A 21,073-nucleotide genomic window follows, 5' to 3' on the forward strand; every position below is an offset into this window, starting at 1 on the left:
GGAGGCAAGAAACTCCATGCTAAGTTGTGGCTATTGGGGTATTTGTGGGTCTCTGGACTTCCAAAAATGTTCAGTCACAACTGCAGCCACATTCCTGCAGCCACAGGAATGAGGCCACATTCTATTGGCTATCTAGGCAGATGGCACAGAGGGGAATGGAACCCCCACGGATAATTAGGTCCACCTGTATATTGTAGCTATAAATACAACACAAAAGCTGTAATCTTATGCACACTTATTTGGAAATAAATGTCATTGGGGGAAAGTGGGATTTATTTCTGAGTAAACATGCACAGGATTAGACTTAAGACCATCAATATATTTAATTCTCTTAAACGTACCTGTCGCTAATCCTATGCATGGCCGCTCTCGTGAGAGCAGCTGCCTGGGGGATAACAATGGGGATGGGAGACAATGGTGGCAGTGCGGGCCAGCCTGGCCCTGGCCCAGCCATCAGTCGGCCGGAGGAGGTGGCGGGCCGGCCTGGCCCAGCCGCCTGCCAGGAGGAGGGGGTGGGAGGAGGTGGCGGGCCCGCTTTCCGGCTGGCTCACAAGCCAGAAAGTGTGTGGGGGTGGGGGGAGGGAGCAACTGGCCTGCCAGCCAAAAAATCAAACATTCTGGTGTGGTGGTGGTGGTGTGTGTGTGGGGTGGGGGAACAGCGGTGGTGAGTGGGCCGGCTGGAGGCACAGATGCTCTGTGTCCGGCCCAGCTAGTATATAATATATAATAATTCAGATAGCATGACATAGAGGACAGCCCAAATGTCCTTTTTAAAAGGCCTTCATTTGCTTTCTAAGAACTAGGAGGACTAGTAGAGCCAAACTTCCTGATGTAAAGGTAAAGGTAATTGTGTGTGGACAATCCAACTGTGGTTGTTTGCACACCTTATACAACTAGCAAATACAATTATGTTCCTTTTAATCCAGTTGATAGGCAATCTGGACCTTGAAAATGCAGCAGATGGAGCAGCACTGTGTGAATATATACTGAACATTGTGGTGCAGGATATTGTTCCACCTAACTTTCCTAGCAAGTATCTCTTTTATTCTTTTCTTGGAATTTTCCTATATTCTTCTTCTTCTTTTTTTCTAGAAGAAGAGCTCTCTTTTTCAATATGGTTCACAATTGTTTTTCACTTCTCATGCTTTATTAATTACTGTGTTTACAGATAATCTGTACATTTATATCAGAGTACTGCCGGTCAATGAGTTTGAACCAGTCTTCAGTAGCCCTTTGTATGTGTTCAATGTGTCAGAAATAGAAGCAAGTAAGTACTGTATATGCAAAGTTGCAAAATGTATGTATGGTTCATAGGGCTGCACAACTGCCTGCATATTGGCCACTGTGGCTGGGAATGATGGGAGTTGTAGTCCAACGACAGCTAGAGGGCTGAAATGGTGCAGCCCTGTTTCAAAACCATCCCTGATTGTACTAGGCCATAAATCCCTTACCCAAACATAAAGTCTCATATTGTTTAATACTTGACAAACAGCAATGACGGCTTTGTGGAAGGACTGAGAATTTCTGTATGTTATTGTAAAGACAGATGTCATATATAACAGGAGATACCACAGCAGGTCTCCCCAGTTTCAGTTTGTATGACAGCTACACACCAGTAAATCAAATGTTGGTTCAGCCACTCGTCTTGGCCTCCCTCCATGCTTCAGGCACCTGTTTACTTTCTTAAAAACTGTCCGTGGTAGTGGTGGTGGGACTTAACACTTTATCCCCACCAATGCAGATCAGCCCTCTTCCACAGCTACCATTTTTGAAAGAAAACTTAAGACTGTTTGTGCTAATGACGGATTTGACATTCTTTTGAGAGCATGCCTGCTGGGCTTGTCTATCTCTTTTTAAAAATCTCTCTTTTTTTTTTTTAAAAAAAAAATCCTTTTAATTTGCAGTGCAAACAACTGCTTTTATTTTCTTCTTCTTCTTTTTAAATGTACCAGGAGCACCAGTGGCTTTAACTGGGTGCTGCTTGAACACCCCCCCCCCGCCCCATTCTTGCTTGTAGCCAGTCCCACCCTGTCAGGGAAGAAGCTCTTCTTCCTGTGGCAGCCTTGAAAGTAACTTGTGCTTCAATCACTGCTCTGGTCTGCTCTGCAATCTGCAACTTGCATTGCAAGGTGTAGTCACTCAGTCAAAATGTGGCTGAAGACATTGCTGTAGTTGAGCTTATGTCTATGCTTGCTTCTAAGGGTGCTGCTGTGGCAGCTGTTGCAAGTAAGGATGGAGTCATAATTTTGTGTGAGAGAGCAACTTGTGCCAATTATGTTACTGCAGCACAGGCACTGTTTCTAGCAGAGGATTCTGGGTCATTCTTTTTTGGCCATCTTTGGACTGTGTTTCTGGCATAATATGTTGTTCTGTGTTGGGAGGGACTGTGTGTGCTTCTCTTCTGAAATGTTTTTTAAGGGAAGGTTGCAGAATTCGTGCACAGTACTTGTTCCAGCCATAAGAAACAATTGAGAACTCGAATCACCCCATTGTTCCCCATGGGTAGGTCCTAGGGACACCAAAGTGGGTTGTCTGGTAGGGCATGATGGGTGCTACATACCACCCAACCCACAAAATAAATGGGCAACCTGGTGATTTTTTTTTAACCTAAACCTTCACAGGATGCTGTTGGGTGTTATTCTGTTTTTTGTTTTAAGTTTAATTTTTTTTTTTAATTGCCTGCTTGCTCATTTCTTTTGTGGGTTTGGTGGTAGGTAGCACGCATCATGCCCTATCACTCAACTGACTTTGGTGTCCCTAAGACATATCCATGGGGAACAATGGGGTGATCTGAGTTTCCCATTGTTCCCTATGGGTAAAACACACAATCCCCCCCCAATCTCGCCCCCCCCCCAATTTGATTTGTCACACTGAGGGCAAGGGTAATGGCCGGCTGTTTCAATGAATTGATTCTATTTTTTGCAATTCAAATTGAGGTCAAATCGAATTCCAAAAATAGTTTGTGCACATCTCTAGTGTGTGTTTCTCAAATGCTGTTTTATTTCAGCTGATTCTAACATCGGAATAGTAAATGCTACAGACAAAGATTTCTCATACTCTAAAATATCCTATTCGATTGTGGCTGGAGGAGGCACCCTTTACTACTCAGAAGTATTCTGGATTGATCCTATAGAGGGCATTGTGAAAAATGTTGCTAAATTAGACTATGAAACCAAGAAGAAGTACCTTCTCACTGTGCAGGCTTCTGACAACGAGGGAAGGAGTTCTACTGTGTCAGTGAGTAAAATGCCAGCATGTACCAACTTCTAAAATATGTGGCAGCGCTTCCTCACTTTCCCCCATTGCAACACATGTGGAGGTGCTGCTTGTGCAACCACTTTTTCTTAACAGTGTCCAGGCTGCTTTAGATCTGCAGCCTTGGCACTGTTAATTTTTATGCTGTATCTGGCTAAAAAACAATTGGGCTATGTGGACATATATGTAGGGAAAGCATATGATGGATGCAAGGGCCAGCGTGGTGTAGTGGCTAGAGTGCTGGACTAGGACCAGGGAGACCCGAGTTCAAATCCCCATTCATCCATGAAATTAGCTGGGTGACTCTGGGCCAGTCACGTCTCTCTCAGCCTAGCCTACTTCACAGGGTTGTTGTGAAAGAGAAACTTAAGTATGTAGTACATCGCTCTGGGCTCCTTGGAGGAAGAGTGGGATATAAAATGTAAAAATAATAAAATAAAATAATAAATAATGCTACTCCTGAATTCCATTAGAGTGGAGTAACCTTCATTACTAGAATATGTATACAGTCCTTACACAGTTACAGCATGTAGGCTTATCCATATACTTGGGAATCTGATTTTTGCAGGATTCCTGACCATGCATACAGAACGCATGCATGCACACACAGTTATGTGTGGGAACTATACGTATACAGTCCAATGCTTGTGTGTATGGATAGGACCTACTATCAAGATCTTGTTCCACCTATATGGATTTACTCTGCATGACTGGAACACCCGGCCAGTCCTACTGAGAAAAGAGTTGGCTACTTGTACTGCGCTGAGGTTTAGGCAGTGAAAGGTCTTGAAACTAGAAGTGGGCAAAACGTGCCCATTTTGATTTAGATTAGGACTGGCTTTTCTGAGCTGCTTCTAAGAATTATTGGGGGCGGGGAGCTCAGGCCTTTCCCAAGAGTTCTCTACAAGTTTGGTAAGCTTGGGCTCATTTACGACGGCTGTGTCAGCTGCCCAGCCCACCCCCTCAGCCTTCATTGTCTCCAGTTTTGCTCTTTGATTGTCCCTCCCTCTCAAAGCTACCTTGCAAAAGTAGGGGTGGAGCTGGAGTAGTGCCGATGGGTTCAACATGAGGAAGTGCTGCTGCACAACTGCTCTTTCTCAACAGTGTTGGGGTTGGTTTATGAGTCCACAGCAGTCCTTGGGTGCAGCATTACAGAGCCATATTGCTGCTCATCATGTCAGTCATCATCATCATCATCATCATCATCATTGTTATTGTTATTGTAGTAGTAGTATTTATTAGTATTATTAGTATTCATATTAGTTTTTTTTAAAAGTTTGTTGGGTGGACTTCCGTAACACCAAGTGTCAGCAAAGGAGAGTTTGACAGCTCAGTCTGGTGTGTTCTCGGAGTGATTAGCAATTGCAAGTGCTGGGGGCAGCGGGGAGGGGCTGTGGTAGATTGATGCTATTCTATGAAGGGAGTCCAGAAAGGGAGGGGGAGGGAGAAATTCCTGAGTTAAATGCAAGCACATGCAAAATGTGGGTCTTCCTATGCTTTCAAGTCTGATCACCATAGGAACACAGCTTACATATGCAGATGTTTGGAAGCTTAACTATGGAGACTGCAGGTTATATGTAACCTGAGCTGTTTGTGGCTCAGCTAATATTTCTTCATCACAGAGAGATAGCAATGATTTCACAAAGGCAAGTTAATTATAAAGACCATCAAAGATGCGGGTCAGGTTGGGGTTAAGCGTTCTGTTGTTTTGACTTGTCAATTTTGTGGAAATCCGGCTGGTTTACAAACTAAAAAAAGGTGAAACTGAAGGGAGGTGTCTCATGCCTCCTCCTGGGATCTGATTGGTTGGAGGAAAAAACTGGAGCAAGCAGTGGGGACGCACATAGGAGAAAGATTGCAGGGAGTGCGGGGATGAGCCCACAGCTATATGAACTGTCCATCTAATCCCCCCAACTTAAACTGCCTCGAATCTACTGCGAAGTAGATTCATTCTTCGGATATCCTGTGGCATTAAGCCATGTGTGAATAACTCCCTGGAGAGATCATGTGCATCCACCTGGCCCTAATACATGAGTTTAAAGAGTTAAACTTGATCATTGAGCCCTGAATGCTCCTGCGGAGCATGTCATGAGCATCTGGAATTTCCAGGCTATCCTGGTTAAATAGCTGATGTTAACCAGCATTTAACTGGGATTGCTAACCATCCTGGTTAGCAATTCTGGTTAAACGCCGGTTAACTGTGATCTTGCTCATCATGAGAACATGATCCCTATTTATTATTCGGCAACATGGAAAAAGCAATGGAAGTGACTAGATATGTAATCTGCTTTAAAGGGTCACTTCCATTAAGGACTTATGTCTCAGTGATAGAGAGCATGGTTTGCACGTGTGAAGCCCCAAGTTTTATTACTGATATCTTCAGGCACAGAGCCACCATAGCGCAAATGGGTTCAAAGAACCCAGGCACCGCGCTCAAGGGCTGCGCCTCACCCCCTGTGCCTGACATCAGACGCAGGGGGTTTGGTTTTGTTCACAAACGGGGCTGCGCACCCTGTTTGTGAGCAAAATCTGGCCAGCACAGTGTTCGCAGTGCGGCTGGGAGTGGCTCTCCCTGCCTTTAGGGGGAGCTGCTCCCAGCCGTGCTGTGAATGCCACGCTGGCCAGCTTTTGCTCACAAATGGGCAGCACAGACCGTTTACGAGCAAAACCACGGCCCCTGCGTCTGTCAGATGCTGACGTCTGATGTCAGATGCAGGGTGTGTGGCGGGGGGCGGGGGCACTGGCAGCAGCTGAACTGTGGCTGCTGCTGACCTCCCAATGCCACTGGATCTCTTCAATGAAGTATTCCCAGTGCCCTGACACATGTAGAGCTCTTTCTGAGAGACTGGAGGACTATATTCAGAGATGAATTCTCTGCCACAAGATGTGGTGACAGCCAGCAACCTGGATGGTTTTAAGAAGGGTTTGGATAACTTAATGGAGAAGTCTATCAACGGCTACTAGTCAGAGGGCTATAGGCCACCTCCAGCCTCAAAGGCAGGATGCCTCTGAGTACCAGTTGCAGGGGAGTGACAGCAGGAGAGAGCGCATGCCCTCAACTCCTGCCTGTAGGCTTCTAGTGGCATCTAGTGGGCCACTGTGTGAAACAGGATGCTGGGCTAGGTGGGCCTTTGGCCTGATCCAGCAGGGCTGTTCTTACGAATATATTAAGCTAGAAGGACCACTGACCTGTCTTGCTATTCTCTTTTTTTAAAAAAACAATTCATTAAAAAGATCTCAGAGACTTTCCCTCCCACAATCCTAACATATAAAAAGGCTGCCAGAGCAGTCCATTTATGCCTGCTCAACTAATATTTTTAGGGATGGGTCATGGTGGTGGTGGTGAAGGCCTACCAATGAGCAGAAAGGGTAAGATATTGTACTGATGATTATTTTAAAATATTTTCTATTTCCTTTTAGGTGACTGTTAATGTTCTTGAAGCAAATGATGAAAAACCCATTTGCTCACCCAATTCATATTTGCTGGAGGTTCCAGTGGACCAACAGTTTGGCACCATCATTGAGGGTTTCAGTATTGAGTGTGTAGATCGGGATTCAAGTCCCAGATCTTTCCGTTACAGTATTAACTCTGGTACTTTACTTTTGGACTCCTGAATTTCACTGTCATGTACTCAGTATATGAAAAAAGTCATTGCGCTTGAGAGTCTCTTTGGCTGCTGGTCGTTTTTAACAAAATCTCTAGTTTATATTCCAACAGAATCCTTTGAGCACTTTTGGTTTTATACAATGGAGATTCCTTGAGTCATAAAATGGGACTTTGCATTCTCTCTAAGGGCTGCTTTATATATTGTGCAATTATTTGCTGCATGTGCGGCAAGGAGCTGCAAACAATTCTGGCTCCCTGATGTGTACCTGTATAGTATACACATTTGTAAACTTGTATATGTCCCTTGCATATATTTACATTTTTACATGTACATATAAAACATAAGTGTAAATATATAGTAGGTGAAACAAATATTGGAATGATGAGCTGTCGCAATGAAAGTCTATCAGATATTATTTTATCCCTGCACATTATATCTGTGGTCTTTGTTGCATTAGTCTGAATCAGTCTGTGGATGCTGTGCATAATCTTGTGGGCTGTCTGTTACTACCTATTTTAATTATGATAAACAGATGTGCAAAACATTTTAGTAAAACAATTTAGTGAGAATCTAATTACTTAGGACTATATCTTGAGAAGGCAGATTTCGACAACCCCCCTTTCTTGAGAAGGTAGATCTGGCCACAGTTACCCACACCATTAGTCATGTCACAGCTGGATTACTGCAACCCACTCTACTTGGGGCTTCCCTTGAAGACTATTCGGAAACTGCAGCTAGTGCAAAATGCAGCAGCTAGGATTTTATCCAGAGCTCCTTGCTGGGGTCATATCTCACCCATTCTGAAAGAGCTGCACTGGCTACCAATTTGTTTCCGGGTCCAATTCAAGGTACTAGTTTTGACCTTTGAAGCCTTAATGGTTTGGGCCCTGGATATCTGAAGGACCACCTGCTCCCAAGGGTTTCTGTCTGGCTTGGCAAGATCATCCAATGGCGCTCTGCTGCACATGCCGATGGTGACAGAAGCTCGGCCATTGAGCATGCTAGACAGGGCCTTCTCAGTCATTGCCCCCAGGCTCTCCCTGCTGGCATCTGCTCCTCAGCCTCCATCACAGTTTTTAGAAAACAAGTTAAAATGTAGCTCTTTACCTAGGCTTTTAAATGAGTGTACAGTTTTTGCTGATGCTTCTTTGTGTTTTGTATGTTGCTGTTTTATATAGGTTTTTAAAATTTTAAATAGAGATATTATATATATATATATATATATATATATATATATATATATATATATATTTGTATTTAATATCTGTATTTTTTGTATTTTAATTGTGCATTGTTTTAATTATATTGTAAACCATTTTGGGATTATTTTAATGAAAAGTGGTATAGGGATTAATGATAAATAAATAAAATAAAATAAACATCTGATCCTATGATTGTTGAGGGGTGTGAGAAGAAACATTAAAGTCCTTGCATAGCAGAGTATGCTCTGGTGGTAAAGAGGTTTAGCCTAAGAAATTATCTGAAGATAGTAGGTTGAGTTCAAAACACAAAACCAAAATATTACATACTGAGAGAGAGACAGAGAACAACATACCCAAACAAGCACTAGCCTTCAACAACTGAATAATTTTAACAGACTTTAACTATGTTTAGAAACCTATTAACATAACTCCTCATGCCTCTAGTGGCCAAAAGAGGTTACTCTTAGGGATGTGCAAACAGGTTTGATGTCGAACAGGTTCTGTTTGACAGTTCGGGGTCGAACCGAACCACCCCATTCTGTCTGACCCTGGACTGAATCCCCCCCCCCGCCGTTCTGGGGGTTCACAACTCATTTTTACAGGCAATTTTTTTCTTAGTACTTACCCTCTTGTAATATCATGACCCAGGCCATGCAGAGGTCCATTGCGCATGTGCAGCCACCTCCAAAATGGCCACCACGAGAGGGAAGGTCCCAGAATGGGCTGAAGAATGCCCAAACTGCAAGAATTTTGCCATGAGGAAGGCCAGAGGAGGGAGGGGGAACCTCTGCGGACCCCCTCCCCCTGTGGCCTCGGAGAATCCCCCCATAGGGCATAAGTACTAAAAAATATTTCCCCCATAAAAATGACCTGCGAACCCCCCTGAACCAAACCAAACCGGTGGTTTGATGAGGGGGTGGTTTGAAGAGGGGCAAAACCAAACTGGTCTAGTTTAGGTCTGGTTCGGACTTGAACTGAACCGGGCCAGCTGGTTTTTGTGCACACCCCTAGTTACTGTGATGCTAAAAGTCAATGCTGTAGAATTCTCACTTCTAACAATGATGAACATATTTACTATATGATGAGATGCTGGCAAGTTTATCATAATAACTTGGTTGCCTGAAACTGCCATCAGCTATGTAAGTCCTTTCATGACAAGTAATCCTTGTGAATCGGGAGCAGAACTTGTGCATTAAGATGTCTATGCAACAATCACCAAAGTGGTCATGTCATGAATCCACCCATACCAATGAATTAAATCAATATCGTTCTTCATGCTTTTTCCTATATATTTCTTAACTGTGATTTTTCTTTGGCTCTGTTTTTAGGCAACGTGAATAACCATTTCACTTTTTCACCAAGTGCTGGCTCTAATGTCTCCTGGCTATTACTTACATCTCCATTTGACTATGAAAGAGGCCGAGATACAATGTGGATCTACAGACTGAAAGTCTTCATAACAGATGATAATTTGTTATCAACTACAGAAAGAACTGCAGCCCTCATTCAAACCGGCACAGTGACATTAACCATAAAAGTCATTCCAAACCCAACCACTGTGGTCCCTACTACAGTAAGTTTGCTAAAATGCTGAAGGTTAAATGCAGAGTGATTTCGATGGGGCATTTAAGAGACATAAACATAGATTATATGTGTGTTCCAAATTCCACAATCATTCATTTGTCATAAACAGAGTGGATCCTCAGTGCATGCTTGCTTCATGCATTCTGCATTTCCTATACACTTCCATATAGGAAATAGCATTTCCATGTAGGAAAACTGGCACATAGACCATTATGTTTGATGTGTGTGATCATGGCTTAGCAAGGTGTGCATGGTTCTCTCCCCCACAATTTCATTCTCACAACAACCCTGTGGGGTAGGTTAAGTTGATAGATCATAACAGTCCAAGGTCAAGCAGAATATTATGGCTGAGTGAGTGGAGTTTTGAACCCAGGTTCCTCTGGTCCTAGTCTGATGCTCTAACCACCCTGGCTGTGCTTGTTGCAACTTGCTGGAGTGAGTGTGCTGTGCTAGATGGAAATCTAGCCTCACCCAGCAAGGCAGCTTTTATATCCTTGTGAAATACTTTGTACCTAAACCCTTTAGGCTTCACACATAACTATTGTAAATAGCACAATGTATGTTGTGGCAAAATATAGTGATGAAACATGAATGACATTTCAAAGATGTACATTAAAAGAAATCTTAAATGTACGGAAATACAGTCAATAGAATCTCCCTAACCCACCACAGTATAAAATTATGCATGGAGTGGAGAGAGTGAAATTTTTCTTCCTCTCTCACAACACTAGAACAGGGGTTATCCCATGAAACTGAAGGTCAGGAAATTTAGGACCGACAAAAGGAAGTACTTTTTCACACAGCACATAATTAATCTATGGAATTCTCTGCCACAGGATATGGTGATGGCCACCAGCTTAGATGGCTTTAGAAGGGGCTTCGACAAATTCATGGAAGGCAGGTCTATCAATGGCTACTAGTCTGGTAGCTGTGGGCCACCTCCAGCCTCAGAGGCACGATGCCTCTCAATATCAATTGCAGGGGAGCAACAGCAGGAGAGAGGGCATGCCTCTCACAGCATCCTGTTTCACACAGTGGCCCACCAGATGCCACTGGGGAGCCCACAGGCGGGCCACTGTGTGAAACAGGATACTGGACTAGATAGGCTTTGGGCCTGATTCAGCAGGGCTGTTCTTATGTTCAGACACATCATAATGTATCATAAGCATACAGGAAGGAAGGGCAACAGTGAATCAATCCTAGAAATGTCCCGAGGACCATTATATTAGTCCACGTGAAGGATGACAGCAGAAGAAATGTTAACATTCCCCTCCCTGTATGTTTTTATCCTTATTACAACTGGGGGAAAGTAACAGGCTTTGTATGAGAACGGGATATGATGTGGGTGCAATCACTGAGACTTACTCATGGAACATATGAAAAGTTAAAGTGAAAGATTTTGGCAGCTGCAATATTAAGCAGACAGCAGGAATCCAAATTTCTTGAGATATTATTTCTTCATATACTTGGAAGATCTTTGTTTAATTTTCTCATTTCATTTCTTGGTCCGAGTTCTTTGTAGAGCTCAGTTTCAGCAAAGTCAAGTCAAGTCTATAATACCAAATTTCTTGAAATGTAGGGATATCTTTTAAAAATTGTTCTGGCTTCATGTATGGCTTTGTATTGGTTCGGTTTTGGCTTTGTATTGGTTCGGTTACAAAAGGGATCAGCCAAGGAAGGTTCCAGAACTAGTGCAGTCAAGGTATCACCAGCATGCCCACCCCCAAGTTGCCAATCTAGAGACAAGCAAGTGGCGGGAATGGGACGGCAGCTACGTGCTGTATTGAAAGTTTACTGTGGAAGATTGTGGGGGTCAGGGAGAGAAACCCTGGCTTCAGTTCCTCTTCAAAGTACCTTTCTGCAGAAGTAGTTGCTGACCAGAAGTATACTATTGCCCTTTAAGAGGTTCCAAATGTTTGAAAATCCCTGAATCAGGATAATCCAAAGTTTCTAAACACCAATCCACTAATAGAGTAAAAGGTACCAGAAATATAGTTTCTCTTGTAGCGTTCTCCTTCCATTATCAGCACATTTTTAGGTCCATGCTAATAAAGAAACTTCTTTTTAAACTTTATTTTTAAAGCCTGGTGTTACCCTTGTGACCAGTAAAGAGAACGTCTATTTTGTGTCTGCTTGGTATGTACCCTTCATCATTTGCCTTGGCAGCTTTCTGCTCCTTGGAGTTCTGGGGTATCTAATCTACTTGCTGGCAAAATACATCCGCACCCACTGTCCACCAAAACCCAAGGCAGATAAAAAACCGCTGTAAGTAAACAAACAATACATTCTTATAGATTTGCACTGATCAAGATCTGACAGACTATGATTTTTTGTTACAAGTATAAAGTATCTTTTAGATGAAAATGCATCTTGAGTTTCACATTGTTAATAGAATTCATGATTTTAGTATTTTACAGCAGCACTTCGTTTTTTAAAATACCAAAATTTTAAAAAGCAAACAACCCACACATAAAATACTAATACAGGTAAAATAGAGTTTAACTTTTCTTAAAGCATGTAAAGAGAAACAGTAATTGGAACATATACTGGATTTTCTACCGCTCTAGTAAAATGCATCAGATGAATTTCAGTAGCAGAAATTAACTGTATTACAGCAGCACCCAATCATCTGATCTGTGTTAGGGATACAGTTAATTTCTGTAAAAAATTAACTGTTAAATGTTCCCTGGAATTGAATGGGAATGTTACCTGTGTGGAATGTGCAACACTACATATTTTTGTTTGTTTGTTTGTTTGAGATAAATTAGTGATGCTTTAGAATGTTTTAGAACAATGTTCTGGGACAAAATTAATTAGTGTATATTAGACATGTTCACGAATCGGATTTTGTGATTCGATTCTAGCTTGGATTGAATTGCAAAAATCCTTGAATAGATTCATCAAAACAGCAGGCTTAGCTGGCTGTTTCGACAAAATGACCTCAAATCACTCAAATTCATTCAAGTGATTCAAGTAGCATTTTTTCTGGGGAGAGCTGATCTAACAATTGAGGTGAGCAGGTAGACCAGCCCTCTGCCCTGGACTTAGGGCATTGGACCACCTCAGAGGACTAGTCTACCGGGTAGATCAGCCCTCCATGGTGGGCAGACACACCAAATCCGTGCCTCAAAATGGTGCTGTTTTTCAAGGGAGAGCTAGTCTACTGTTGGGGTTGGTGGGTAACATAGTGTTTCGTCCCTCCTCGTGATGTATCAGGGTAACCTTGTCCCCAATAAGGAGGTTCATTCCTGGGCAGATGGAGCCCAATAATCATCAGCCCAGATGAGATAACAAGATCAAAGGTTTATTTACTCTCAAGTAGTAATGGTATTGTTTGGCTCATGCTCAAAACAAGACAATGGACCATACAGAGAGCATACATTTTATACTCTTAAAATTGTTCTCCAGAACAACATGTTGTTCAGCCACATAGCAAATACGTCATCATGACTTGCTAAGATTAGAGAATAAACCACAAACATGCACGCAGGCAGACAGACAGCCTTATCTTAAAATTGTTCTACATTCTAAATCCATGGTCACTCTAACCTGTGGGGGATGGAAAACTACCAGAGAGAATACACAGTAGTAAGCATCCTTCTAGCAGAGCAGATCCTTGAATTTAGTTAAACATAATGGCGTTGCTTATGTCAAGCTGTGAACTTCTATGCATTTCTGATTTACTATAAATCACTCGGAGGACTGGTCTACCAGGTAGACCAATCCTCCAACGGGGTCAACATGCTAAACCCAAGGCGGAAAGCTGGTCTACCAGCTGCCCCAATTGGTAGACCAGCTTTCCCCAGAAAAAATGGCCTCAATATGGCGCTCAAATCACTTGAATCAATTAGAGTTGATGATTAGACTGATTAGGTGATTAGACTCATACTTGAATCAGGCTCTCCATTTTAGGGGTGATTCGATTCAATTTTGAACCATTCAAATCACCCCAATTTGAGCTCGAATCAATTAGATTCAAATCGATTTGCCCATCTCTATTGCGTATACCACAGAAAATTATATCTCTATAATAAAATCTTCAACGGTCCTTAAAAACAATTACCTGGGTCCAACCTTTCTTTTTCTTTGTTTCAATAATAAATGATACAACTTAAATTCATAATAATATAAAAGAAAAGAAAACACCAGCCTAATCAATCAATCAATCAATCAATCAAATGTATATACTCCTTAGGCGATGTACATAAGCTAAATTCCAGGGCCCCAGTGCAGCCACAGAGAAGACCCAGTCCTGTGCAGCCACCAAACGAGCTGGTAGTGGCCATAGCCAGGCCTCCCCAGACGATCTTAATAGGTGGGAGGGTCTGGACCCAAGCCATTAAGGTAATAACCAGCACATTGTATTTCACTTGGAAACATATTGGCAGCCAGTGTGGTTCTTTTAAGATTGGTATTATATGGTCACTTCGGGTTATCCCAGAGACCAGTCTGGCTGCTGTCTTCTGCACCAACTGTAGTTTCCAGACTATGTACAAAGACAGTCCACATAGAGTGCATCACAGTAGTCAAGTCTGCAAGTTACCACCATATGTACCACTGTTTTAAGGTCATTTACCTCCAGAAATGGGTATAGCTGAAGTATCAGCCGAAACTGATATCTCTCATTATTGGAAGCCACAGCATGCAAAATCTTGTTAATGGATATAGTCTCCCTGTAGAGGTTGCTTGTAAGGAGGAATAATGGCGGGGTGGTGATGGTGGTGGGGAGAGAGAGACGTCCTCCACCACACCAAGAACACACCAATATATGTTCTTCTAGAGAAGAGGGGAGACATTTGAGTCACTCCTCATCACTGATGTCTTAGGCATTGTTTTACATATGCCCAAGACATCATCTGAGTAACCACATGACAGAACTTAAAATCACAGTGGTCTTGCTTGTATTTTTGAACAACAATATATTTTAGTTTGCTTAGAAAATGTGGTATTCTCCATACAGAAAAGGTTCCTGATCCTGTGCAACAAATACCCAATAAGGAAACATTTGTTGCATTATAAACTCTTTGTCTGGGAAGTCCCTAATCATCCAAAATGGGAAGAAATAATCAGACCTAATTAACCCCTAATAAGCGGAGAAAGTAGTGGGATATAGCAGTCACTAGTATAAGGTGACTGCTAAGCACTGAAAAACTATGCAAAGCACTGGAAAACTACGCCATGCTTGTGGTATCAAGGAGCACACTACATTAACTTTGCCATACGTGCCAGCTTATATTGTTGTTATGGTTCTGCCAATTAGGCCCTGAGAACAAGCAATTGCCATCCCCCCAAACTTGCATTTATTAATTATAGATTTATTTTAACTCATTCTATACAAATCACACACATTTCAGCTTATATAGTATTGCCAAATAACTGGTCAAACATAGTAATAACATTGATATGGTTTTTTAAAAATTATTTATGACAGGATAAAGAAGCCAGGTATGTATCTATTTCTTTGGTTTTAACCATTCCTTGAAATAGAATTGTTTAAAAGTCTGAGATAATTATTTAGAAGCTAGAGAATTAAAAAAGTTCTATATATGTTTTTTAGTTGCAATCCAGTCACATGTTATAAAGTCCTACTGAGATCAAAGGGAATACATAGAACTGGGTTGGACTGCAACCTATATCAGAATGAAATGTTGTAATTAAGGTAGAGGTGAGTAGGGTTTAGTCTCATATACAGTCATCCCTTGCCAACCGTGGGTTTCCCAATTGTAGTTTTGAGTATCCGTGACTGGAAAATTGTAGCATATCTCGCCAACTGCAGTCCGAATATCTGCGGATTTGTGAGATTTTTTTTGGCAAATTTGGGGGTTTACCCCATGATTAGGGGGTGTGTGATTTTCAGGGATTTTTTCCTATTTTTTCCTGTATTTTTTACTGAATCACAACTGTGATTCCCCGAACCCCCTGTTTGCCTTTGAGTTCAATGGCTTGCCAACTGCGAATTCACCAACTGCGAGGTTTTCCTGAACCCTCACGTTTAGCAAGGGATGACTCTGTGTGTGTGTATAGTCATGTAGTCAATGACTCTGGTGCTTTCCACCACATTCCATTAGTGCAGGTTTCCACATATGTATTGCACTTGTTGCATTAGGAATGTCATCCAAAGGTGCATAAAATGCATATGCAAGTGTGTATGGCATCTATCCACACTACATTGTTGCTATGGGATGCATGTTAGAATGCACACACAAATTTGCATCCTGATCCATGTTCTGGCACAGCCAGTCATGCATAAACACCTTTTCCAGGTATGCTGCTTTTCCAGTCTAATGGCCAAACTAGCTGTGATTTTATTGTCTGCTCTTCCATTTTTGCCCTTCCATCGGTGCCTATAAAGTTTCCCTTGCAAAGCTTATAGCAGCAGCTTCATGGAGTGGTCTGGATGAGGAAAGCAGCATAGGGGGACAAGATTCAATTCCCCTCATATCAGAAGTAGGTCAGTGCCTGCAGGGGCGTAACGATAGGGGGGGCAGGCAGGGCACGTGCTCTGGGCGCCACTCCGGTGGGTCATGTGGGGGGGGCGCCAAAAAGTGGCATGCCCCCCGACCCCCCCGGATCGCCGAGTGCGGCGGCGGTGGCGGCGGATCGCCTGCCGAGTGCAGCGGTGGCTGGCAGCAATTCGGTGGTGGCGGGCGGCAGCGGATCGATTCGCCCGCCGAGTGCAGCAGAGCGATGCCGAGGCCTGCTGTCTGGCCTGGTGTTGCTTCCCAACTGCACAGGTGCACCTGCGCAGTTCATAGAATGAACTGCGCAGGCGCGCCTCACAGTTGGGAAGCGACTCCGGGGCAGACGGCAGGCCTCGGCGTCGCTCTGCACTCGGCAGGTGAATCGATCTGCCGCCGCCAGCCACCAGCGCACTCGGCAGGCAATCCACCGCCACCGCCGCCGCACTCGGCGGGTGATCCACTGCCACCGCCGCCGCACTCGGCGGGTGATCCACTGCCACCGCCGCCGCACTCGGCGGGTGATCCACTGCCACCGCCGCCGCACTCGGATCGCTGCCACCGCCCGCCACCGCCGTGCTCACTCCAGGGGGCGCCGGCGCAGGTATGTGGGGGCCTGGGGGGGCAGGGGAGGGCGCAATTTCAGGGGCAGAGCTTGCCCTGGGCGCCGTTTCCCCCCGTTACGCCACTGAGTGCCTGTCTTTGGGAAAGCAGATTCAGTTATCTCAAATGGAATTTCCTAAAATGGTTAGTTGTCACGGAACTCTGAAGTATCATTAACAGTCAGCAAAACTGATTCCTTTTGTGCTTTCTCCCTTTAGAGAAGAAGAAGGCCAAGAAAGAAGTGGTTTGGGTAAGTACAGTTTGAAGTAAACATTAGGATGAAGTGTTGCCAACATAGGGTTGCCCGCCACCACTATTTGGAGGCCGGGAGGTGTCCTGGGCCTTGAATCACTCCATGACAGAAATTCATCTGGTTCATTTTTCACATGGAGATGGGGAAAAGACAGCATTTGTTGCTTTTCTGCTTGCCATGCAGATGTTAAAGGCACAGGAGACCATTCAGGAAAAACGGATGGCAACCATATACCAACATCAGCTCTACAGTGAAGGCATATAACACTCTCCCCCCATTTTCCACAATATTGAATAATGATATATATTCTTATTATAAATTATGGTTTCACACCAAGCATTTACTCTGCTTATGTTCCTTTTACTCAATTGCAATCTGGAAAGCTTCCTTTCCTGCTGCTTCTCACTTTGTACTTGTGTGTAGAGACCAAAGTTCAGAAATACTCATTAGATCAATTGACAATGCACACAAGGATTTAAATCACCACTTTTCTGGTGAAATATGCAGAAGTGAGGGACTATTCTCTTCCCAGCTGTCACTTCCCATTATCTCACCAAGAAAAGTGTTCCTTTCTGTTAGTGCCATTCTCAAGTAAAGCCGAAGCAAGTACTTGGGTGTCTCTACCAGAATACCAAAATGTATTGCAAAAAAATTGTCCTAATTTAACATATACACATGAATAAAGATACGCATATAAGCAAGCAATATATTATCTTGCATCAGAAATGGAAATCCCATTCAAGGGTACTCTGTTCCGCATTCTAGGTAAAATTTACTGGCTGACATCCAGAATAATGTACTACATGGGAAGCGTCAGTACTGCTGCTTAGTTCCTGACTAATGTAGCACTGGCGCTTGCACAGGGAGGGCAAATTCCAGCAACCTCTCCTTCCCCCAGAAGCTCTCTGTGCTACCTGAAAATATGTCCCTGAGAGTTATGCAACCCTCAGGGACATATTTTCAGGTGGCACAGAGCATTTTGGAGGGAAGTGGAGGTCATTGAAATTCACCCTCTCCACGCACTGGTGCTGCGTTAGTCATATCTATCAGCGGCACCAGCCCTTCTCATGTAGCACTCATGCTTCATTAATCAAGTTGCTGGCCAATCTGGATATCAAGGCTTCTGTGGGATTAAAAACTTATGTAATGTGTAAGTTTTGCATCTGCAAGTCCTAATTTAGTTCCTCATACCTGAAAATTCAATTGGAAAATATATTTTTTGTTCTGATTATTTCCATCATACAAGAGATATTTTATTTCCAGATACAGAAATCTTAAGGGTGTTTTTTTTAAAATTTTTTGAACAATATATAAATATTTCTGCATTTTTGGCAAGAAATTCCCAGAATTCTTTCTGACACTGGTGATCTGCTTCTCGTTACACAATTGGAGTTACTTATGAATGACAGATGTATTTAATCCTCCCTTGAGCATTTCATAGCAACATTTAAGAGGCAGTGACTTTGTTGCCAATTCTGATTAAACTTACATTGCTAGAATGCAACATACAGCTTATAGGGACCTGCTTCATGTAATATAGGTCAACATTTCTGCTCCTTGTTTAATGAATGAACTGACTTGATTTCACATTTTGTTTTTCTCTCTAGGAGCTGACTAATCTAAACCCTATCTTTGATGGGGAAGCAAGAGATCCAGGTATTTTTACATTAATGGGCGGGGAAGAAATGAGTATAATATTTTGTGTGTTTGGCTTGAAATGAAAGATGTACATTTAACTGTAGTGAGATATGATGATGGTGGTGGTGGTGGTGATGATGCTATTTACACAGTCTACCAGATGTTATTGATTGGATTTAATACTTTAATTACCGGGCCCTTTCCAAGGGCCTAGGATAACTAAAGAATAATTAAAGATATTGTCGTAGTATTTGTGTGGTCCTGAGTAGTGTGGCCTTCTGTAGTTGATGTGCTGTAATTTTATTGATGCCCAAGGTGTCAAGATGGTGTTCAAGTTCTTTTGGTACTACACTAAGGGCACCAACTATTGGCACCACTATTGTTTTCTTTTTTCAGAGTCGTTTGATTTCGATCTGAAGGTCCTTTTATTTAGTTATTTTCTCCAATTGTTTTTCATCGACTCGTCTATCCTCTGGGATTGCAATATCAGTTATCAGAACCCGATTCTTCTCGATGACTGTCAGATGAGGCGTATTGTGTGCTAAATGCCTATCAGTTTGTATTTGAAAATCCCAAAGGATTTTCTGTGACCTTCTCAATTGGATGATCTTTTATTATATTATTATTATTATATCCCGCTTTTCCTCCGAGGAGCTCAGAGGACATGGTTATGTTTATCCTCACAACTACCCTGTGAGGTAGGTTAAGCTGAGAGATACATGACTGGCCCAGAGTCACCGAGTGAGTTTCATGGTTGAATGGGAATTTGAACCACATTTCTAGAGCAAATATCAGTGGCATATGTATCAAACAGGAAAGCCGAGCTGTAATATTAGCAAGAATACTGAAGTAGTAACACATATTAGCCCTGATCCAACAATTGGTTTGCCTGCTTAGTAAAGACTCTGCATGTATGGAATAGATGTTCCATGCACAAAACCTACACTGGATCTTGCTACTCGTTGGCTAAAAGGACAAATCTGAAACCCTTTTTCTGCCTGTCTGGGTTGGCAACTTACTGTGCTCCATGCTGATGTGCTCACTTGCAAGTGCAGATCCATTGGGATGCAAGAGCAAACTGGTGGATACTTGCATGTATACCTGGCCAGTGCAATGTGATGTCTGGCATTCCTGCATAAAATAGATGTTTGTGCATCCCTCCCTGTTTCTTGATATGGATGAGAATGGGCATCCACATATACTGCTCAAGTATCACGGTGAGCAATTTTCCTGCATGCTGTATTAGTCATGTGCAAAGTCCTAGTGAATGCAACTATCTCTGGAAAGGAGCCACTGTAAGTATATGCATTAGTTCATTTGTTTCAGATGTCAGATGCTAAGTTTGGCTTGGGTAGGCAAAACAGGCACTGCTGAGCTCGCTGAAATATTCTACAACTAACACTATACTCTTAGACTGAAATACTCTTTATGGTTCTTGCACCCTTCCTGCTCACAGGTGCAGTTGAGGAGTCTTGGATAATTTCTACAGCTACCTAGAGTGTTTTGACTATAATTCTTGGGCTTCAATGTTAGATGCACTAAAAATAATGTTTGCACTTCATCTGTGAAAAGAAGGGATAGTTAAACTTTTGGTTTCTTCCACAGTCACTGGCAAATTGTATGAATTTAATTCAAAATCTGGGGCTCGAAGATGGAAAGATACAAATGAGCCTCCCCTGTCAGAAACAAAGGAACCAACGGCACAGGCAACAACAACAACTACTACTACTACTACTACTAATACAAGAAGTGGGCAAGCAAATCTAAGCAAAAAGGAAGCTGAGACTAGAAAGCAGGGAGGACAAAACAACATGGCACCAAAGCCCTCTGAAAAGAAGACTGAGATTTCTGATCATAATAGCAACCTAAAATTACAGAAGCCAAAAGAAGAACCTCCGAGCAAAGGGTCTTCTTCACCTATTCCTACACATGGATCGCCAGTCCTCTCTCCCAAAATATACCCCCAAATCCCCAATTATTCCTATTAACATTGTCCTGCAAAGTGCATTAGTGCATATTAGTTCATTGTGATAGGAGATGTCCAGAAGATGCTCCCCTAACTAGTTGCATTCACATTGCTCCCCTCTCCATCCTAAAACCTTGTCCACACTTTCCAATGGCTAGTTTAAAATAAAATAAAAAACAAAGTACACAGAACTTAGGAGTTAAATGTTTGCTTTGCGTATTGATGAAGCAGAAGAAAACCTTTATATCACGATCTCAGAGCTAGAACGATCAATAATCTACCATATCTGGGTATCGAGAGCACCACATTTTAGGTATCACTGAGTCATAGCCAGAGCAGTCTGTAAAAGGAACTGACAGTTTACATATAGAATGTTTGGAAATTGATTTTAAACCTTTAAATCTTGAAAGAATAAAGAAAGCTAAGACGTATTGTTTTGTTTGTATTTTCAAATACTCAAATTACTCTTTCAAATGTATTTTATATGAAAAATTATTGTGCTGTAA

At 42.5% G+C, this 21,073-nt stretch overlaps 1 protein-coding gene across 1 annotated transcript in view; it reads left to right on the forward strand.

Annotated features, from left to right (window-relative positions):
* The window catches only part of CDHR3 (cadherin related family member 3), a 55,961-nt gene extending 35,101 nt beyond the window's left edge, over nucleotides 1-20,860 (forward strand). Inside the window, exons 10-19 of the mRNA XM_053251919.1 lie at nucleotides 927-1,029; nucleotides 1,169-1,267; nucleotides 3,008-3,237; nucleotides 6,676-6,847; nucleotides 9,394-9,638; nucleotides 11,733-11,914; nucleotides 15,081-15,094; nucleotides 16,929-16,960; nucleotides 18,571-18,619; nucleotides 20,207-20,860. Of these exons, the coding sequence (XP_053107894.1) occupies nucleotides 927-1,029; nucleotides 1,169-1,267; nucleotides 3,008-3,237; nucleotides 6,676-6,847; nucleotides 9,394-9,638; nucleotides 11,733-11,914; nucleotides 15,081-15,094; nucleotides 16,929-16,960; nucleotides 18,571-18,619; nucleotides 20,207-20,589 (1,509 nt within the window). The 3' untranslated portion in view covers nucleotides 20,590-20,860. The remainder of the gene's footprint in view (nucleotides 1-926; nucleotides 1,030-1,168; nucleotides 1,268-3,007; nucleotides 3,238-6,675; nucleotides 6,848-9,393; nucleotides 9,639-11,732; nucleotides 11,915-15,080; nucleotides 15,095-16,928; nucleotides 16,961-18,570; nucleotides 18,620-20,206) is intronic.
* Nucleotides 20,861-21,073: the final 213 nt, after the last annotated feature.

The sequence above is a fragment of the Hemicordylus capensis genome, chromosome 5 (genome assembly GCF_027244095.1).
Source record: "Hemicordylus capensis ecotype Gifberg chromosome 5, rHemCap1.1.pri, whole genome shotgun sequence".
Taxonomy (NCBI): domain Eukaryota; kingdom Metazoa; phylum Chordata; class Lepidosauria; order Squamata; family Cordylidae; genus Hemicordylus; species Hemicordylus capensis.